Source organism: Strix uralensis, chromosome 7 (genome assembly GCF_047716275.1).
Source record: "Strix uralensis isolate ZFMK-TIS-50842 chromosome 7, bStrUra1, whole genome shotgun sequence".
Taxonomy (NCBI): domain Eukaryota; kingdom Metazoa; phylum Chordata; class Aves; order Strigiformes; family Strigidae; genus Strix; species Strix uralensis.
The window spans coordinates 8,612,558-8,629,070 of record NC_133978.1 but is presented as its reverse complement, the minus strand read 5'-3'; the positions used below and the strand labels follow the sequence as shown (position 1 = coordinate 8,629,070).

Sequence of the window (16,513 nt, the reverse complement as noted above, 5' to 3'; positions counted from 1 at the left end):
CGATCTACCATTATAAGACCAAGTGAATAGCTGAAGACATTAGGTGTAATATAAGAAGTTACTAAATTAAGTCTTTGTTCAGTCGATATTTCAAAAGTTGTTCGTGTTCTGTGAAATTTATATTCAAGTTTGGACTAGCAATTGCTTTCAAGTTGTACTACCTAAAAGAAGAGTTCAGGTTGACTATTGCCTCCTTCTGACTTCAAGACCACAATCCCACTACTTCTGCTTTTAAGCAGCAATTAATTCATCCCAGCAGCAAACAAGCAGGTATGATTTTCAGAGCAGGCCTGACATATTCCTCAGAAAAGTACCTAATCATGTGTGTAGTTCAGCAGTAGCAGACGCCACCAATGTCTTCACCGTGCTACACCGGGTAGTTTGAGCTGTTCATTCTGGGTGCAGTGTCTCTGAACAAGCAGTTTTTCCATGGACTCCACTGCCAGGCAGCAGCACACCGACCTGCCTGCACAAATGTGAACAGGGGGCAAGGGGACGCAAGGGCTGGGAGAAGCCACAGGCCTCCTGCTGTCTGCCAAGCCTCGTTCCAGCAGGAGGCCAGCTAGTGTCACCCATGCTTTTTGAAATATTTCCTATTTCAGCATTGTTTATAGATGCTAATCAAATGACTTTTGGTTTTTGATCACTGATATTTTGAGTCATGCAATTAAAGCACCCTCATGACTGAATGTAACTGATAAGATGGCTTAATGGGTACATTTTCTTTTAGTGCCCAGAAGCAGCAGTTAAACTGTTTCCACCTCATCCCGTAAGGAACAGGCTGCCTTCTGCCTCTCGACTCCCCCTCACCTCCACTTTGAAGGACGAAAGCTAACAGCTCCCCAGCCCCATGCACTACCAACAGACAGGCTTCAGCGACCGCCTCGGGTGGTCCTTAAAGCCCCACGGCCTGGGAAGTGAATCCATTCAAGGTCTGAAACATCACTGTACCACACTGCGACATAGCTGGCTTCCTACTATTAGAGTGCTTGAGTACAACCAATTTATTGGACTTCATTCCTGTTTTGAATATTCATCCTCATTATAATCTGGAAAACTGGAGAAAAAAAATTTCTGAACAAGCCTATGCAAAGATAAGTAATAAAATAATAAAGTATTACAACTTGTCACCTTATGGAAAAGCCAAAAAAATATCAGTTTTCCTCTGAGATACATCTTCTAATTATACTCCTAAAATTGTGCTCTGTTTTTACGACTAATATTTATGTTCTCCTGTGTAGACAAAAGCTGAGTACAAATGTATTTCCAACAACTGACTTTTCTGTATAGCCAAGATCAGCGTTTGCTGGTAGCCTGCAGTTTTTATCAATGAAACCAACTTGCTTAACAGAAGATGCAAAGGCAATAATACATGGCAATACAGAAGGGGGGGGAAAAAAAGACTTAACTTAGTAACAATAAAACCTGAGGTCAACTGATGCTTCATAATAGGGATTATATAGTGGGTGTTTAAAATAACCGAAATTACATTTGGTAGCAGAAGCTTTTCCAGCTGTAGAAGCCTAAAAATGTTCAAGGAGTTAAACAAGGCTCAACACTGCCATGACGTTTTACAGGACCATAAGAACAACACTGTTGTTATGAAGCAGGATGACCAGGGTAGTTAATGGCCTAGTTTGCTTAGTGGTGATCAGGACAATATAGTGAACTGGCTCATTTGAGTGTAATTTAAGGATAGATATAAAATGTCAATTAACACAGCTTCATGGAGAATAGGTCTTGAACAACAGGTTGCATTTTACTCTTTGATATAGTAAGCTCGGCTTGCAAAGAGAGCTGCACTGAGGTGTTACCCATAAGAACCCTAAGTCACCTACTGAAAACCAGATGAACATGTCATTTTCTTTAAAATATCAGTACTAGATCAAATCAATATAGAATGTTACGTTGAAGACAGAAAACTAATTTCAAAATGCAGTATTAATAGGGAATCGCAAGAAGTATAGTTGTTTTCCATCTTACTCAATCTTTTAAAGGCTCTGGGAAAAAAGGACACAAACTCAATGGCCTGTCTGTTTGCTTTTCCCCACCCCCCTACCCATGTCACTGATGTAATAAAAACTTATCACCTCTCTCTACAAACCTTGCCTTGCATTCAATTTTAAAAATCAATGATCTGGAAGAAACTGTAAAAATCACTTGCAATAAATTTGCAAAGGACACGCAGACTGCTGGAGTAGTAAAGAATGAGGACAGGTCAGTTATACAGAGCAATCTGGATCACTTCATGAGCAGTATTTTAATGCTGGTAAAATACAGTGTATATTTCTAAGAAAAAATAAGTAGGATAATAAGAGGATGATGTACCGCATTCTTGAAAAAGACTCTGAAGAGGACTTGAGCCATAAAAGTCAGCATCCAAGGTAATGCTTCCACAAAAAAAGGATAATACAATTTTTGAGGAAAGAGGGGAGGGAGATATTAATCAGAGTAAGAGGAGCACGTTATGTCTTTATATAGTCCTGATGGATCGCTATTGACATGTGGCATCTAATTCAGATGTCACACTTAAAAATATTTCAATACATGAGAAGTACAGAGAAGAACGTGAAGATTAATTAGTCTTGGATAACACTCACTGCCATAAGAAAGTTAAGGAATTCAGTACATCTCATCAGAGAAAAGGTTAAAAGGGACATAATCATGATTTATAACTACACACAAGCAATTAGAAAAACTGATACTACAGAGATCAATATAAGCAATCAAATGCATAAAAAGACCAAAATAACTTAAGGTGGAGCTAGAAATGCAAATAGAAAATCAAGCAAAAAATGTACCTGGGTAATTAACTATTGCAACAGGAGGTATGAGTGAATTCTCATCACTTGACTTTAAATTAATATTAAATGCCTTCCTAAAATATGTATGTTCAGTTCAAAACAAAGCCACTGAATTTAGTAGAGAAACTGCTCGTTGAAATTCAATGGCCTGTTGAATTTAAAAATAAATCCTCATTATGGTGCCTTCTTGCCTTATATTTCAAAATAAATCTCATAAATATATAACAACTAAATGGAAGGAGGTTACGAAGAAAAAGGTATTCTTTCTTTCCAGAGCACAGTAACATTTAAGGCTAGATTTAAAGCTAAGTAAACTGCAGCTGCATTTTGGAAAATATGCTTTTTTCCCCCCTGTTTATTTTTCCTATTTCTTGTTCAGTTGCACAGTCCACTTAGTCAACTGTGTCTGATTTACATAATCATGTAGTTATTCTTCAGTTTTTCTGTTCCTATTTATAAACCATTCACAAACCATCCACTTAAGTAACAGCATGATTTATTGTAAGAATGATTATGGTTGTTTCAGAGGGAAAATGGAATGTGATTAAACGAAGAATGAACAAGGACATTCTAGAAACAAAGGGCTCTAATCCTGCAAAAGGATTTGTAAATGAAACCTGCCTCTCAAACCCCATCCCAAATAGCCAATGAACTACTGAGGGAATTCAGCAGATACCTTTACAGCTGCGCATCCAAGAGCTTAGCAGAAGACAAAAAATAGATAAAGCAAACCAACCAACCATGCACACAATATCTTCTGGAGAAATGGTAAAGCTTCCAAAGCCATCCACACTTTTGGGAAAAAAAAAATTAAAAAAAAAAATTAATGAACTGTATGTATACAGTTGCTGATATGACTCTCTCAACACAGGTCTGAATACCAAGGCTCTAGAGGGAGAAGCAGACCTTTGCTCTTGGATCAGTTCCAGCATCTGAGATAAATGCAGCAACCAAGGAAAGGGTTGGATATTTAAGCTGTGGATCCAGAACAGAGTCTTTTCTGTATGTAACATACGTTTTGGAGGTGCCACAGGAACCCCAATAATCCATGCTTCCTACAAAAATAGTGAACAGTCTGATGAAAGAATATCAAAGTTCAATATTTTCACCTCAAGTACTTATTTTCTGCTATTTCAGAAAGAACAAGTGGTGAAAACTCCCTATTTGTTTATGAGTACCACTGCTGTGTTTACAAACCAGCTACCTACCTAGCAGGAACAGCCGAGAGGCTCTACAAAGGAAAAGTGCTACAGAGCCCCATTCGTTAGAAAAAACAACCATAATGAAATCTTGACTAGGCATTCATACGCAGTACTGCTTTTAAATGTTCATGTGAGTCCGAAATAAGCAGCAGCAATGGATCACATTCTTGATCATACACAGATAATCCTGGTCCATTTGGACAGTGCACGCACCAGCAAGAACTTAGGAGATCCCACACTAAATTGGATAGAACTGCTTCAGAAATCTATACAGAGTTATAGAGCCATTCAGAAGAGCACGACAAATGTTACCTTATAAGCAGTGGTTCCCAAACAGTGAAGGAGAGATAAGAATATTTTAGGTGAAGCCAAGCATGGAGCCCAAGAAAGTCAGCTTTGCAAGATTCGTGTGAAATTCCCACTTGAACTAGTCTGAGCTGCGGAGGGGCTGAGGGACTGGTAGAAGGCAATGGTAACATCCCTGCTGCCAGGACACCAAGTTACCCTGAACACTGCCGGTTTTTCAAGGGGAGAGGACTGAACCACTCTTTTCAGAAGTAGCACGATTATTTCAGACAGAGATAACTCCCCCTGTTACTAGTGCAATTATTTAGATGTTGGCAGTAATGAGTACAGCCGAGACTGCAGCTAGTGGTAATGCCCTGGCTAAAAGAAAAAAACCTTTAGCCTCAATACTTATAAGCTATATGCTAAAATCTATTTTTACCCAAGAGTTACAGTAGAAGGCTGAGAAACTTAAAATTCCAGGGACTCTTCTGAGCTAATTATAATGTCTATGGCTGCAACCATGATCTAGGGTCTAGCATTTCCGTGATGCACTTCTGTCTAGGGGTTGGTACTGGTTTGGTTTCAGACTCGGTCTTGTTAACCAACGAAATGAGATTCCCGTGGCCAGCTAAACTGCTTTTTCTACAGGGACCAATTTTGCGAGGAGCAGCAATGGGTGTCAGCTGCTGCATTTTTGTAGGTAACTTTGAATCAAAGGAAAAACTACTAGCAGATGTACGGTCAGACTTCTCCCAGTTTTCTTTGCCCAATTGCTCTGTGTTCACCTGTGCTTTTGCACTGTATGGTGGCTTATCGGAGGGTGGAGGCGGAGCTCTTCTTTTCTTTCCTCTGCTCTCATTAGGACTTGTAGTATCTCTTTTCGGGCTCAGATGCATGTTTTTCTGAACAACCATCTCATGAGATCCATCAAAGAGTGAAGCCCATAGGGAAGAAGCAGAATCTTTTTGCTGGCCAAGAAGGAACTCACCATCACTCTCTTCGATTTTTCTTTGTATGATATCAGCTAAGCCCTCATGTTTCACTGGAGAATCAATGCCTGTAATTTTAAGGGACAGCAATTAACTCAGATTAAAATGCTACCAACGATTTTACTGCTAACTATTTTGTTATTACTATTCAGAATACAAAACCGTATTAACTATGTCTCATGAAGTCTGGACTACTATTAAGAGTATTAATGGCTGAAATGGAAAAAGATTACATATGCTTTCAAAGAGAGAACTGAGGTGACAGGAGGGAACAGTTTCTGTGACAGCTGGCATTGAGGCAACAGGGTAGGCATTGATATTTCTTTCCAAGTAAAAGTAGAAAAAATAATGTACTACTAGGAAACCTATATGTATTAGATATTAAACATATTTTGTTGTATAGTGCTTTGAAATTTTTGTTTCACAGAAGGCCCATGAAAGTCTATGACTAAAAATTCTTGTGCTTCCAGCCTGCAGAAAATGGGACATCTTTACATATATCATTTTTCTTTATGTGCTTTAAGACTGTCTTGCCCCATTTCTTATCCCTCATTCTGAGTTTTCTATGTATACTGCAGTAATACTAGCTTCAAACAGCAGCAATATCTTTTCTATTGCATGCCACACATTAATGATTTTCATCACATTTTTAAACACAGGGTTTTACCTATGAATACTATAAATAAGCAGGAAAAAAACCTGGTACATTAGGAGTGAAACAGAGTTTGTGTTCTGCTCCTCACTGATGTACTTGAATATCAGTAGAATTATGCTACCGTGTTACCTTCGTAAAACTTCTATATAGTTGATTTACTGCCTTTCTGCTCCGCATTCATAGCTTAGATAGGACTCTCTTGACTGTTCGGTGCTCTGATGCACGGTAACTCAATGACCCACATGGCATTTTGAGCATCTTCACAGTTCCAATCTCAAGTAGCAAGCAGTCAGGCATTTATAGTTGTACAGTGTTTCTCAGCCAATACTGCATTGGATCCATTAAAACAAAGTGACCTACTTTTTCTAGTCTGTAAATATTATTTCTGTAATGAAACTATTAAAATAATCCTGCTGCATACCATTTTGCTCTGTAAAAAAACCAAGTCTCAAATACATGCTAGCTAGATTTTCCATGCATATTTTTCGACATCATTACCAAAGACCAAACAATTAGGTAAGTTATGTTAGGTAAGCCTTTAAATAGCTTATAGAACAGCAAATTAATTTCATGCAACTAGTTAAAGACATTATTGGTTTGCAGACTGGACTATTTTACCTTTACGTTTCCTGAGCTTTATACGACTCTTATGATGAGTGTTTATTTCTAGTGACAGCTTTTTTGAATGCGTTCAGGGCTCCCTAGTTACAGTTCAGATTGCAGATTTTTTGGCTCAAGGTATAAAAATGTATTCATTATTTGTGCTATTACAAATTCAGATTTAATATGAACTCCTTGGTATGCAATTATGTTGCTCTTTCATTGTCTGAATTGTCCTTGAAAAACTCAGTGTTTCAACATCAACACCAGAAGCCATCTGAATACAGACAATGTTGTTTCTGTTACCCTGCAACTTGAAAAGACAAATCCCACTTACTCATATCATGGTAGACGGAGGTCGCTTCTTTTGTCAAGAACAAAGGTGGTTTCCGTGGTGACATAATCTCAATTTTCATAAATTCTTCACAGCAATGTTTCCACTGGCCTGAGAGAGAAAAGAGAACAATGACTGGAACTTAAACACTTCAGCTTGAAAAAATTGAAGTTATTAGGTTGTGTTAGGAAACTATCTCCAAAGCAATGCTAAACAGTAAGCATTTACTTTTGTTTAGCAGGAATGCTCAGGATGTATTCGTATTTTCAACTCTGTACTCATTCTCTCAGCAAAAAGGTCATAAGGTGACCATAAAATAAAGGTCATACCTTTAATTTAAGCATCCCAGTAGTACTGTTATACTATGAAGGTTAAATATCATAATTTGCCTTCAAATCCCCAAACACACTATAAATTCATCACAAAAAAAGAAAAAAAACCCTAAAAAAAGTAATAATTTAAGGTTAGGGAAGCTTCATGAAGTTATTGGGGACCACAGCCAATATACTCCAAACTGGATGTTATACAACTATGTTACAATGTTACAGTAAAGGAATGTTCTGTCTTTAATAGAGGATAACTTGCCTTTTATCCGTTAGCAGACAAGGAAACCTCTTTTTCTATTAATAGATTTTGACCTTAAGGAAAACAAGACACAGTAAAATTACTTTGTTCATACCAATCATTCCAAGTTTTCTGAGCACATTAATTTTAAGAGAATTTTAGAACCAGGGAAGAAAAAAGGCATTTAAATGCCAAGTGACCCATTTTTTTCTGAACCTAAGGAAAATGTCTCAAAAAATCCATGGGTATTCTATCTATAATGAATAAGAAGTAGTTCTTTTACCCCTCTCTACGCTAATTTAAAGAGGATGCCCTAGTTTTTGCTTGGTGTGTTTCTTTAATTGATAGAGCCTTTTCTTATTGTAAATCAGAGCTAGAAAGTACTAGAAATACGAACTACAATAGCGACTTTCCACAACCTCAATCCACTGATTTTATTGGTGTGGCCTCTGACTAAAGACTGATATTTCATTAATTGACCTGGTTCTGGTTTTTGACCTGATAAAAATGACTATCAGGAACTATACCTTGTCAATGGCAGCATAATAACTGACAGTTGTACTCTACTCTTAATAAACCTGTGAGACAAACTACTAAAGTAGAGGAAAAAGATGAAGACAAATTAATCTATATAGTTCTTATAATAAATATTCGGTTAAACAAACAACACAGTATACTACTTCAATACCGTTTCACTGTTTTACAGCAATAAATGAATTTCTTCTCTCATGTAAGAACAGCGTTGTTCCAGAGGTTAGCCGAAGGATCAGAGTGTCAATTTATCATCTCATATCATCTGTTACCAAGCCTCAGGTACAGCTTTTACCAGGTTCAAGTAAGCAGTGTGTATTTGCATGGATGGACTGGAGCGTGGCTAGATGAGCATATTCCCATGTGACAAGGGGTACCAAAATCTTGGAATTACCAACAGAATCACGTAATCCCCATTGCAATAAATTGCAATTTCATTCATCCATAATACTGCTGAGCAAAGAAATCCCGTGTATGTATATATATATATATATATATATATATATATATGTATGTGCCTACTTGCAAGGGCTGGCTGAGCCTGCATCCTAGCCAAGGCCCCAAAGGAATCCAGCATCCTCAGCACTTCCCACTAAGGCTTCCATGCCCAAAGGTTTCATATGTGCAGAATCTCACAAAACCAACACACCACTGGTAGGATGCCCAGGCAGAGGTGGACTCCTCCTGCTACAGTGGAGGAAGAGATGGTGAGAATTCAGCTGTCCTTAAAAAATTACTTAGAACACTGCTAAGAGAGAGCAAGTTCTTTTGAGATTGATGGACATATTCTGCTTCTGATTTCCTGCAAAAACCCAGCCTCAACACATGGACCTTGGTTTAGTCAAACATTTGCCTTCCAATGGCTTAGAGCACCACCTAATATTATCCCGAAGAACGTTTTTCTTCCCATCGTTGCAAACAAAGGCTTATGAGGCAATTCCAACTCAAATTGTTCGAAGATCCCTTTGATGTTACATAACACCCCACTTGGAGGGCATAGTGCCAGCACTGCCCGCTTACTTACTCAGATCATAAAAGTGCTGCCAGAAAGCCTCCATCCATTTATGAAGTTCATCCCTACTGTCAGCAGCAAAAAGATGCGTCACAGCCTCTCCAGATACAGGGTTGATAACAGAGAAGTTATTAGTTCTTCTCTTGGAGTCCTTATCCACTGCTCGAATTCTGGTTTCCTAGGAACGACAAACTGTGGTAATGAGTCATTGGTTCAGGTCCACACTGGTATTACCTTATGGCCAATGACAGTGTAAGGGAGGTATCATTTGGCTTCTTATCTAATCCAGATTAATTTCCAATTAATAAAAAAACCAAACTAATGTCAAGAACTGCTTATAAAAATACTTTCTCATAAAACTATTAAAATGGCATAAAACACGAAAATAAGGGAATGGAGCACATTATGGCAATTTAGTTCTGAATTACAGAATGTATGTTGTGTGTTTCCCCTCCCTCTGCCTTCACCAGCTCATTTCACACTGTTCGTTCTTCTTCACAGTAGTTTAGTGAATAATCTAAAATAACAGCAAGCAGCTCCTTTTCTCTGAACTCCTCAGCTGGACAACCACATTGTTACGGCTGCTATTTAGGTCTCCTACTGTATGTCTGTGGGCCATTGTCTATGCAATATATTCTAAACTTGTATCTATTTTATGTTTATTTTAGTGAATCAGGACATTCAGGGCTAATACTATAGTTATAAGAAATTTAAAAAGAAACTTATCTAGTCCACATTTAAAGGACCATTTGTAGCAGTTACCCATCTAGAACAAATTTCTAGCATGAAAAAACATTTTGCTCTAATATAAAAAAATCCTGTTTGTCATTTGAAAATAGACATTTTAGTTTTGCCTTAATTAGGGAGAGCTACATAGAAACAATTAAAAATATATATGAGAAGTATATCACAAGTCTATCAAACTTCTTCAGCTAATGTTAAAAAGACTCAGATTACAGAGCGGCACTGTTACAGCCAAGGTTTCCCCTTCTGTTTGGGGACGTAGTTCAATTGATTTTTATCACCTTGACTACATCCAGTGGTATTTTCATAGTATCTAGTTTCTTTGTTATGGCATTACTACAATAAAAAAAACACCACTGAGTGGAAAAAAAAAAATCATGTGTAAAATACTAAAAGATTTTAGTAAAAGTCTGAAAAAACACAACTGAAAAAATTTCTAGACCGCAACTGGTCAACATTGCTGCTCATCAAAACATGAACACATTAAAATAATTAACATTATTTACAAAAGTAAAAGCAGAAACCCTGGGAATATCTTTGCATATACATTGTTCACTGAGTGAACAGGCAATGGCCTATTATAACACTGCTCTTAAAAGGATTTTGATGGGGTGATGAGTTTCAGCACCTGGAAGCCAGCCGGCACCCTACGGTTGGAAGGCCCGGGGCCTGGCAGGACACAAGGCCACCTAATGCACGTTAAGACCATGCAGGACCCTCCTGCCACACAAGGGTGTCCCCCGGCACAGGGAGTGTCCCAGATTTTGAAGGAAGCTAACAACCACAGCCAGGGTTGTGTTCAAACATCTCCTGTCTGGATGGACAGTGAATCTGACCACAAAGATGGCCTCAGGGCATTCCTCAAAATACAGTGGGGATAGAGCAACCACATTCCTTTTTACACAATTCAACCAAATGTCAAACATCTGCTAAAGATGTTAAACACACACCTACAGAAATTAAATTTACACATGGGATCCCATGGGGATAAGCCTAGTTCTGATACTCAGAAAAACAAAAATTATTCTACAGAACATTCCCCAGATTTTAAATGCATTACTGAAGTAACCATTTGAAATACCAACAGCTGCTTGTAGCATATCTGATGGATATGCTCATTTAAATTCTTCTGTCTAAAAATAGGAGATGAAGTAATTCATCCATAAGTGCTCTATATCCCATTAACTCAGGTAACCATAGATACCAGCAAAAAAATTAAATCAAATAGATTAACATTTGACAGGTAAGAACTTCAAGCATACCATACACACAAGTTTATTTAATGATGTTTGCTGCAGGTTTTATCCCACAACTATGGTATTATTCAGAGAAGATAAATCCTCAAGCAACAATCTATATCTGATGCTTGAATATTTAAGGAGTGATACAAGATGCCGTTACAGTAATGGGCTGATGAATTTACCAAGCTTGGGTGAATTACACTACATGCCCACTTCCACTTAAAAACAACAAAACAAACAAAAAACCCCACCACCAAACAAAAAGCAAAAATCCCAAAGCAAAACAAAAAAAGGGTCTTAAGGTACCATGTTATAATAATGCTCAACTTTTCACGGTCTTATAGACAACTGAGCCAACTCTGCTAAAGCTATTGTAAAGACCAGAGCAATCAGTAGATCGGAATAGGAAAAACTGAGTTGAATCTTGAACTCAAATGACTTTTTCAGGGAAGCTGAAGCCAGTTTTACACCCTATATGCAACAGATTATTTTTTTGAAGGTGGGGAAAGACTAAATGGGAAAATGATAGATTTTTTTAAATGGAATGGAAATATGAACCTTCCTCTATATTTTCCCCTCCAAATCAAAAAATCTCTTTGCCTGATAATACCTCTCTGCAAAGCTCATCTTTTAAGTTAAAAACAAAACAAAAACAAAAACCAGAAAGAAAAAAAAAAAAAAGAGAGAGAACTTTTTTATTGCTGAGGTGTAACACTTCCCTGCTAAGCCAATCCCAACACAGAGGAGCACTGGTCATAAAGATCATTTTAAGACATCAAAACAAATTACAGTTCTTGAGAAAAAATACTGAATAACCTAAGATCCAGTTCTGTGTATCTATTTTAAGACTAAACAAACGAAATCATATGTAACAAACTTCTTTCATGTTTTTAGTACCAAAAAATAAACCACAAAATAACAACACAACACTGGAAACAAAATATAATCTGTTCATGTGTTGGTTTCTGCTGTAATGTTAATAATTTCCATGGGGTCTGTTTTAGGCAAGCAGGGAAATATGATTAAATTTAAAATTATGGCTTTCAAACACATTAATGCACAAGACCAAATTCACCAGATCAGCTACAAATATTTTCTCCCTTCATCTTCAGTGTTTTGTGAACTTGGATTAATTTAACATCCTTGTGGCCACTGGATGCTAAGTATAACGTGTACCTATAACATGGAAAAGCAATATTAGGATTCAGTGTCATTTTAGCTATCTTCGGTGGAATGCAGCAGCTAAAAACCAGAAGGAGATGGCATTATATGACCAGCCAGCATTCTGCGGAGCACCAGGGAGCCATAAAGCATAGTTTCCAAACCACTCAATCTGAGCATGTGTGTTATAAGGTCCACCGTGTGGGATCTGGGTATTATATCTGCTTTCCCTGCCCGCATCCACAATCTCTTTCAAGCAATTGCAGGACTAAATTGAGCAATGTGATGTGAGATACCAGACATTTGGAGGCACTTAGTCTGTGCTTTTCCAAAATATTTTCACATGTATGAAGGGTTGTCTAAGCCAACCAGTGGGACAAAGTCCTTACTACAGAGAACACAGATATTTTCATGGCTGCTCTTGTTTCACCACTGCTGGAGTTCCCTGACACACACAGACAATATTGCTCATATTACTGGCTCCCTAAATGTTCACATGGTCAAGAACTCACATCGATATCCTTTTGCTCCAGTCCAAGCATGAACTCCCTGGTTCCCTTGAAATACTGCATGGTTCCCTTGAAGTTATGCTGCTGCAGCCATCACTAATTTTCCAATTAATTTCTCTACCTGACCTAGCCCAGAACAACGTTCCAACAAGAACTGTCATTCAGGGTAACAGTCTGCAAAAACGCCAGCTTAATTTTGTCCGTTCACTCCTTTAGCAACCAGTCTATGAACCATGAGCCCATGGCTGCAAACACTTTGTTGTCGTTCATCCTGTTCACCTCAACGATTAGCACGAACATGGAGATAGCTCTGGGCCTGCTGCACTGTGTGGCACCAGAGCAAAGATTGCACTGGCAAAATATGCCAAGGAGGAAATCATAGGCCTACATTAATTCGAAGCGGTGTCCCAGAATTCCTCAAGCTTCAGGCATACCTGGCACAAAAATATTTTATGATCTATGACCAGAACACAATAGAACATGTATTCCAAATACTGAGCAACTAACGTGAACTGCTGGTACATGCACCAATGTGCTAAGCTATCAGGTGTAGGCAAGGACTTTATTAATCATTTCAAAATAAAGAAAGCTTGAAAAAATTTCGGGAACTGGCCCATAAGGAACATTTCTTGTTCAAATAGGATTCCAGCAAATTTTCTTTGCTACAGAAAATATCATTTCTCTTTTCCTACTTAGTTGTGCAATATAATATGTTATAATCACATTTAGCTGGAACAATAATAGTAGCACTTGCATAATAGGAACTGCAGAACCATTCTTGCTCAACAGCAGTAGCAGTGAAGTCATCTGAAGTTGAAGTAATGACTTTGCTGGTGTTAATGGCTTCTTCAAGTCTCAATTCAAAGGGAATGGGAAATAAGGCTATCAGTGTGAATATTTTCCAGAGAGTTTCTCATAAATCCAGATGATTTCATTACTTTTCAGAAAGTATCCTTCAATTACATGTAAAGGATCAGCTTCACATTGCAAATGAAAATGCCACATATGCAACCAGAAGAGATTTTAGTTAGAACATCTAGAGTTGATGTTCAATCTCAACTTTCATTTTGAAATTGCTGTTTCTATAACAACATGTAGCAGACAAGCCCATATGATTAGTTTGCTTTCATTTAATCTGCAAGAGAAATTTCGTAACAAAGGAATCAAAAAGTATCTGCAGGCATGAAGTTATTTTCAAGAGAAACTGTTTAAGCAGTAAAGTATCCAAATATGTTTTAAATTGCAACTTTTTTCTGGTTTTAATTTAAATTGAAGAAGGATTCACTGTCACATTCTCCAGCAGTCTGACATTTTTATAAAATGGTATGATAAATGATTTATGTACCTTCTCCATGTTAGCTTTAAGGATACTATGCAAACGTGCGGACAGTCTCCCAGCAAATGCTTATTAAGCTGGATTTTAGATTCTAAGTGTATTGTTAACTTGGAGGTGTAAAATACCATAGTAGAACAAGGTTATTTTAAAAGGAAATGCAAAACTAAGATATAGATCAAAAGAGAGATCTCCAAGGAAAGATATGAGGTAGCCTGATAGATAATTTTTTAAAATATTACTGTTACATTTTAGAATATGGATTTAGACATTCTATAATTTACTAAAGTTTACCATTTCTTAACTGATATTGTGAACAGCTGGAAAACAGAATTATGGCAAAGGCTGACTAGTATAATTAAAAGTGACTGAAGAGGTAAGCAAGTAAACCTGCTTAAATATACATCACAGTCCAAACACTTATTTAATGTAAATGCATGAACTGCTGGAAGAAAAAATGACTTTGTTAAAAGATACAGCACTAGCAGAAAGGTGTTTTTAATTAAGGAATCAATTTAAATCTTAGCACAGTAAAAAAGAAGTCCTAACACAAACAGGTCACATTGTTATACCTAGTTTAAATGTTTGGTTTATATACAAGTCTCACTCTAGGTGAGAATGCAGTCATATTTTCCAGAAGCTTTAAAGCCCCCAAAAGCTAATACTGCTGTTGTACGAAGCAGTTCATTACTCCATGTCCCTACGCATTCCCAATCATAGCCTAGCCCCTTTCTTGTACCACACAAGCATTTATGTAGCCATGTAGTGAACTGGATAAGAGAATTTATTAAAGGCAACCACAGTTGAAGCCAACCTTCCTCCTGCCCTCAAAATGAGCTAATTTTAACCCACATCAGTTCCCTTGTCCAATTCATCAGTCAGCTGCCCTAATGCCTGTCCTGGCATAAAGCAGCACAGCAGGCTGAACAAGCAACTGGACGGGAGGAATGCTTCTTTCGGAATTAGTGTTGGCAATCAGGCGTTCACAGTAGTACAGCAGCTGAATCCAGATCGACCTGTGCTTAACACAGTTTCCAAATGTTTCTGTTTACCTATGTAAGAGGAATCCAGCTATGTCAATTGCAAATAACACTAAATTCCTCTGCTCATCCTTATGTGATATTAACTCTCGATGACTGCACCAAAAAACAGTTTTTGAAAGCATTTGTGCACACTAATGTTCACCATTCTAGAAGGTCCTTCCAATAACCTTCCTAAATTGAACACTTAAATATTACTTCAAATTAAATACTGAACATTTCTTTAGCCAAATAGTAAGTAACATTCTAACTTTACATTTTAAACTCAGCCTTTCCAATCAGGGTATGAAAAGCAGCAATAATGTCAACCTAGAGAACAGAACTTCCAAAGTTATTGTGCCTGTACAAAATCAGTATTAAGAAAAGCAGCTTATTTTAAGGCAGTAAAATATTTTGAACAATTTTCCAGCTCTCTTTCTAATTAAGTAAGACTGTGGCCAAATAACACACAACAACAAGAAAGCTTTTGTTAAAATTCTACCTCGCTGAGGACAAAAGTCTAACAGAGCATTGCTAAGGGACTGTAAGCAATACATTTCCAATGGCTGTCTTATGGAACTGTCATATAAAAAGTTATCACTTTTCCTAAAGAAAAACATCCTCCTTTTTACCTCTGTGTTAACCAGACTAATGCAATAGAAGGAAATTACATCCACAGCTAAGAAATGTAATGTCCTTGCTAAAAAATTCGGCAACTGCAACTTTCACTGAAGCATATCCCACCCACATGCTACCTATAAAGCATTCTGCATACCAGCAGCTTAGAGTCCAAATGACTGTAGGTATGTGTTAAACCAAAAACAACTGCTCCCAAAACAAACCAAAAAACAAACCAAAACAAAAAACTCCATACAACCAATTGTACCTTGTGGATGGAAACTGTCAATGTTGGCTCCAGTTTTGCCTCAATTTCTTCTGGTGAGTAATAACAAAAGAGCTTGCCACCTCTTAGTACGCAATACAGCCTCCTCCAGCTAGTTAGGCTTCCTATCATTTGCTAAAGGGAAGAAAGAGTCAGAAATTGCCAAACAAACTACAAATTAAGAGCATATTACAAAGTATACACAGATCAGTCCTATGTGATCAAAACTTAACCACACTGAATTCTTTTTCAAAACAAATACTTTCTGTCGCAGGACATTTCAGAGTCACTGATTTTTGAAATGTTAATAATACTTTAAGTGTCTCTCAGTGTTTTAAGTTTTTTGTAGATTTATTGCCATGTGACACTAGCAATACAGAATCTGCAAGAATCTGAAATCTAGAACTGGTGTCTACTGTAAGAAGGAAACGACCTTCATTAACTACAGTAATTACACAATAAGAGAAATAAAAAGAGTATATCACTTTGGAACTACACAGTACATTCAACAAATACCAAGCAAAGACATTTGTCTAGAATTTCCACTTTCACAAATGAATTTTCTGAACAGCTTTCATAAATGCATTTATAGTTTCACAACCAGTTTAAAGCCTGTAATTCAGCACTCCTGACAAATGACCCAG

The 16,513-nt window shown here is 37.4% G+C and overlaps 1 protein-coding gene across 1 annotated transcript in view; it reads right to left on the bottom strand.

Moving 5' to 3' along the window:
- Nucleotides 1-4,473: 4,473 nt before the first annotated feature.
- RTKN2 (rhotekin 2) overlaps nt 4,474-16,513 on the bottom strand; it is a 32,559-nt gene continuing 20,519 nt past the window's right edge. The window contains exons 9-12 of the mRNA XM_074875670.1: nt 15,873-16,004; nt 8,992-9,157; nt 6,876-6,983; nt 4,474-5,351 (exon numbers count right to left, since the gene is read on the bottom strand). Coding sequence (XP_074731771.1) covers nt 4,801-5,351; nt 6,876-6,983; nt 8,992-9,157; nt 15,873-16,004 — 957 coding nt within the window. The 3' untranslated portion in view covers nt 4,474-4,800. The remainder of the gene's footprint in view (nt 5,352-6,875; nt 6,984-8,991; nt 9,158-15,872; nt 16,005-16,513) is intronic.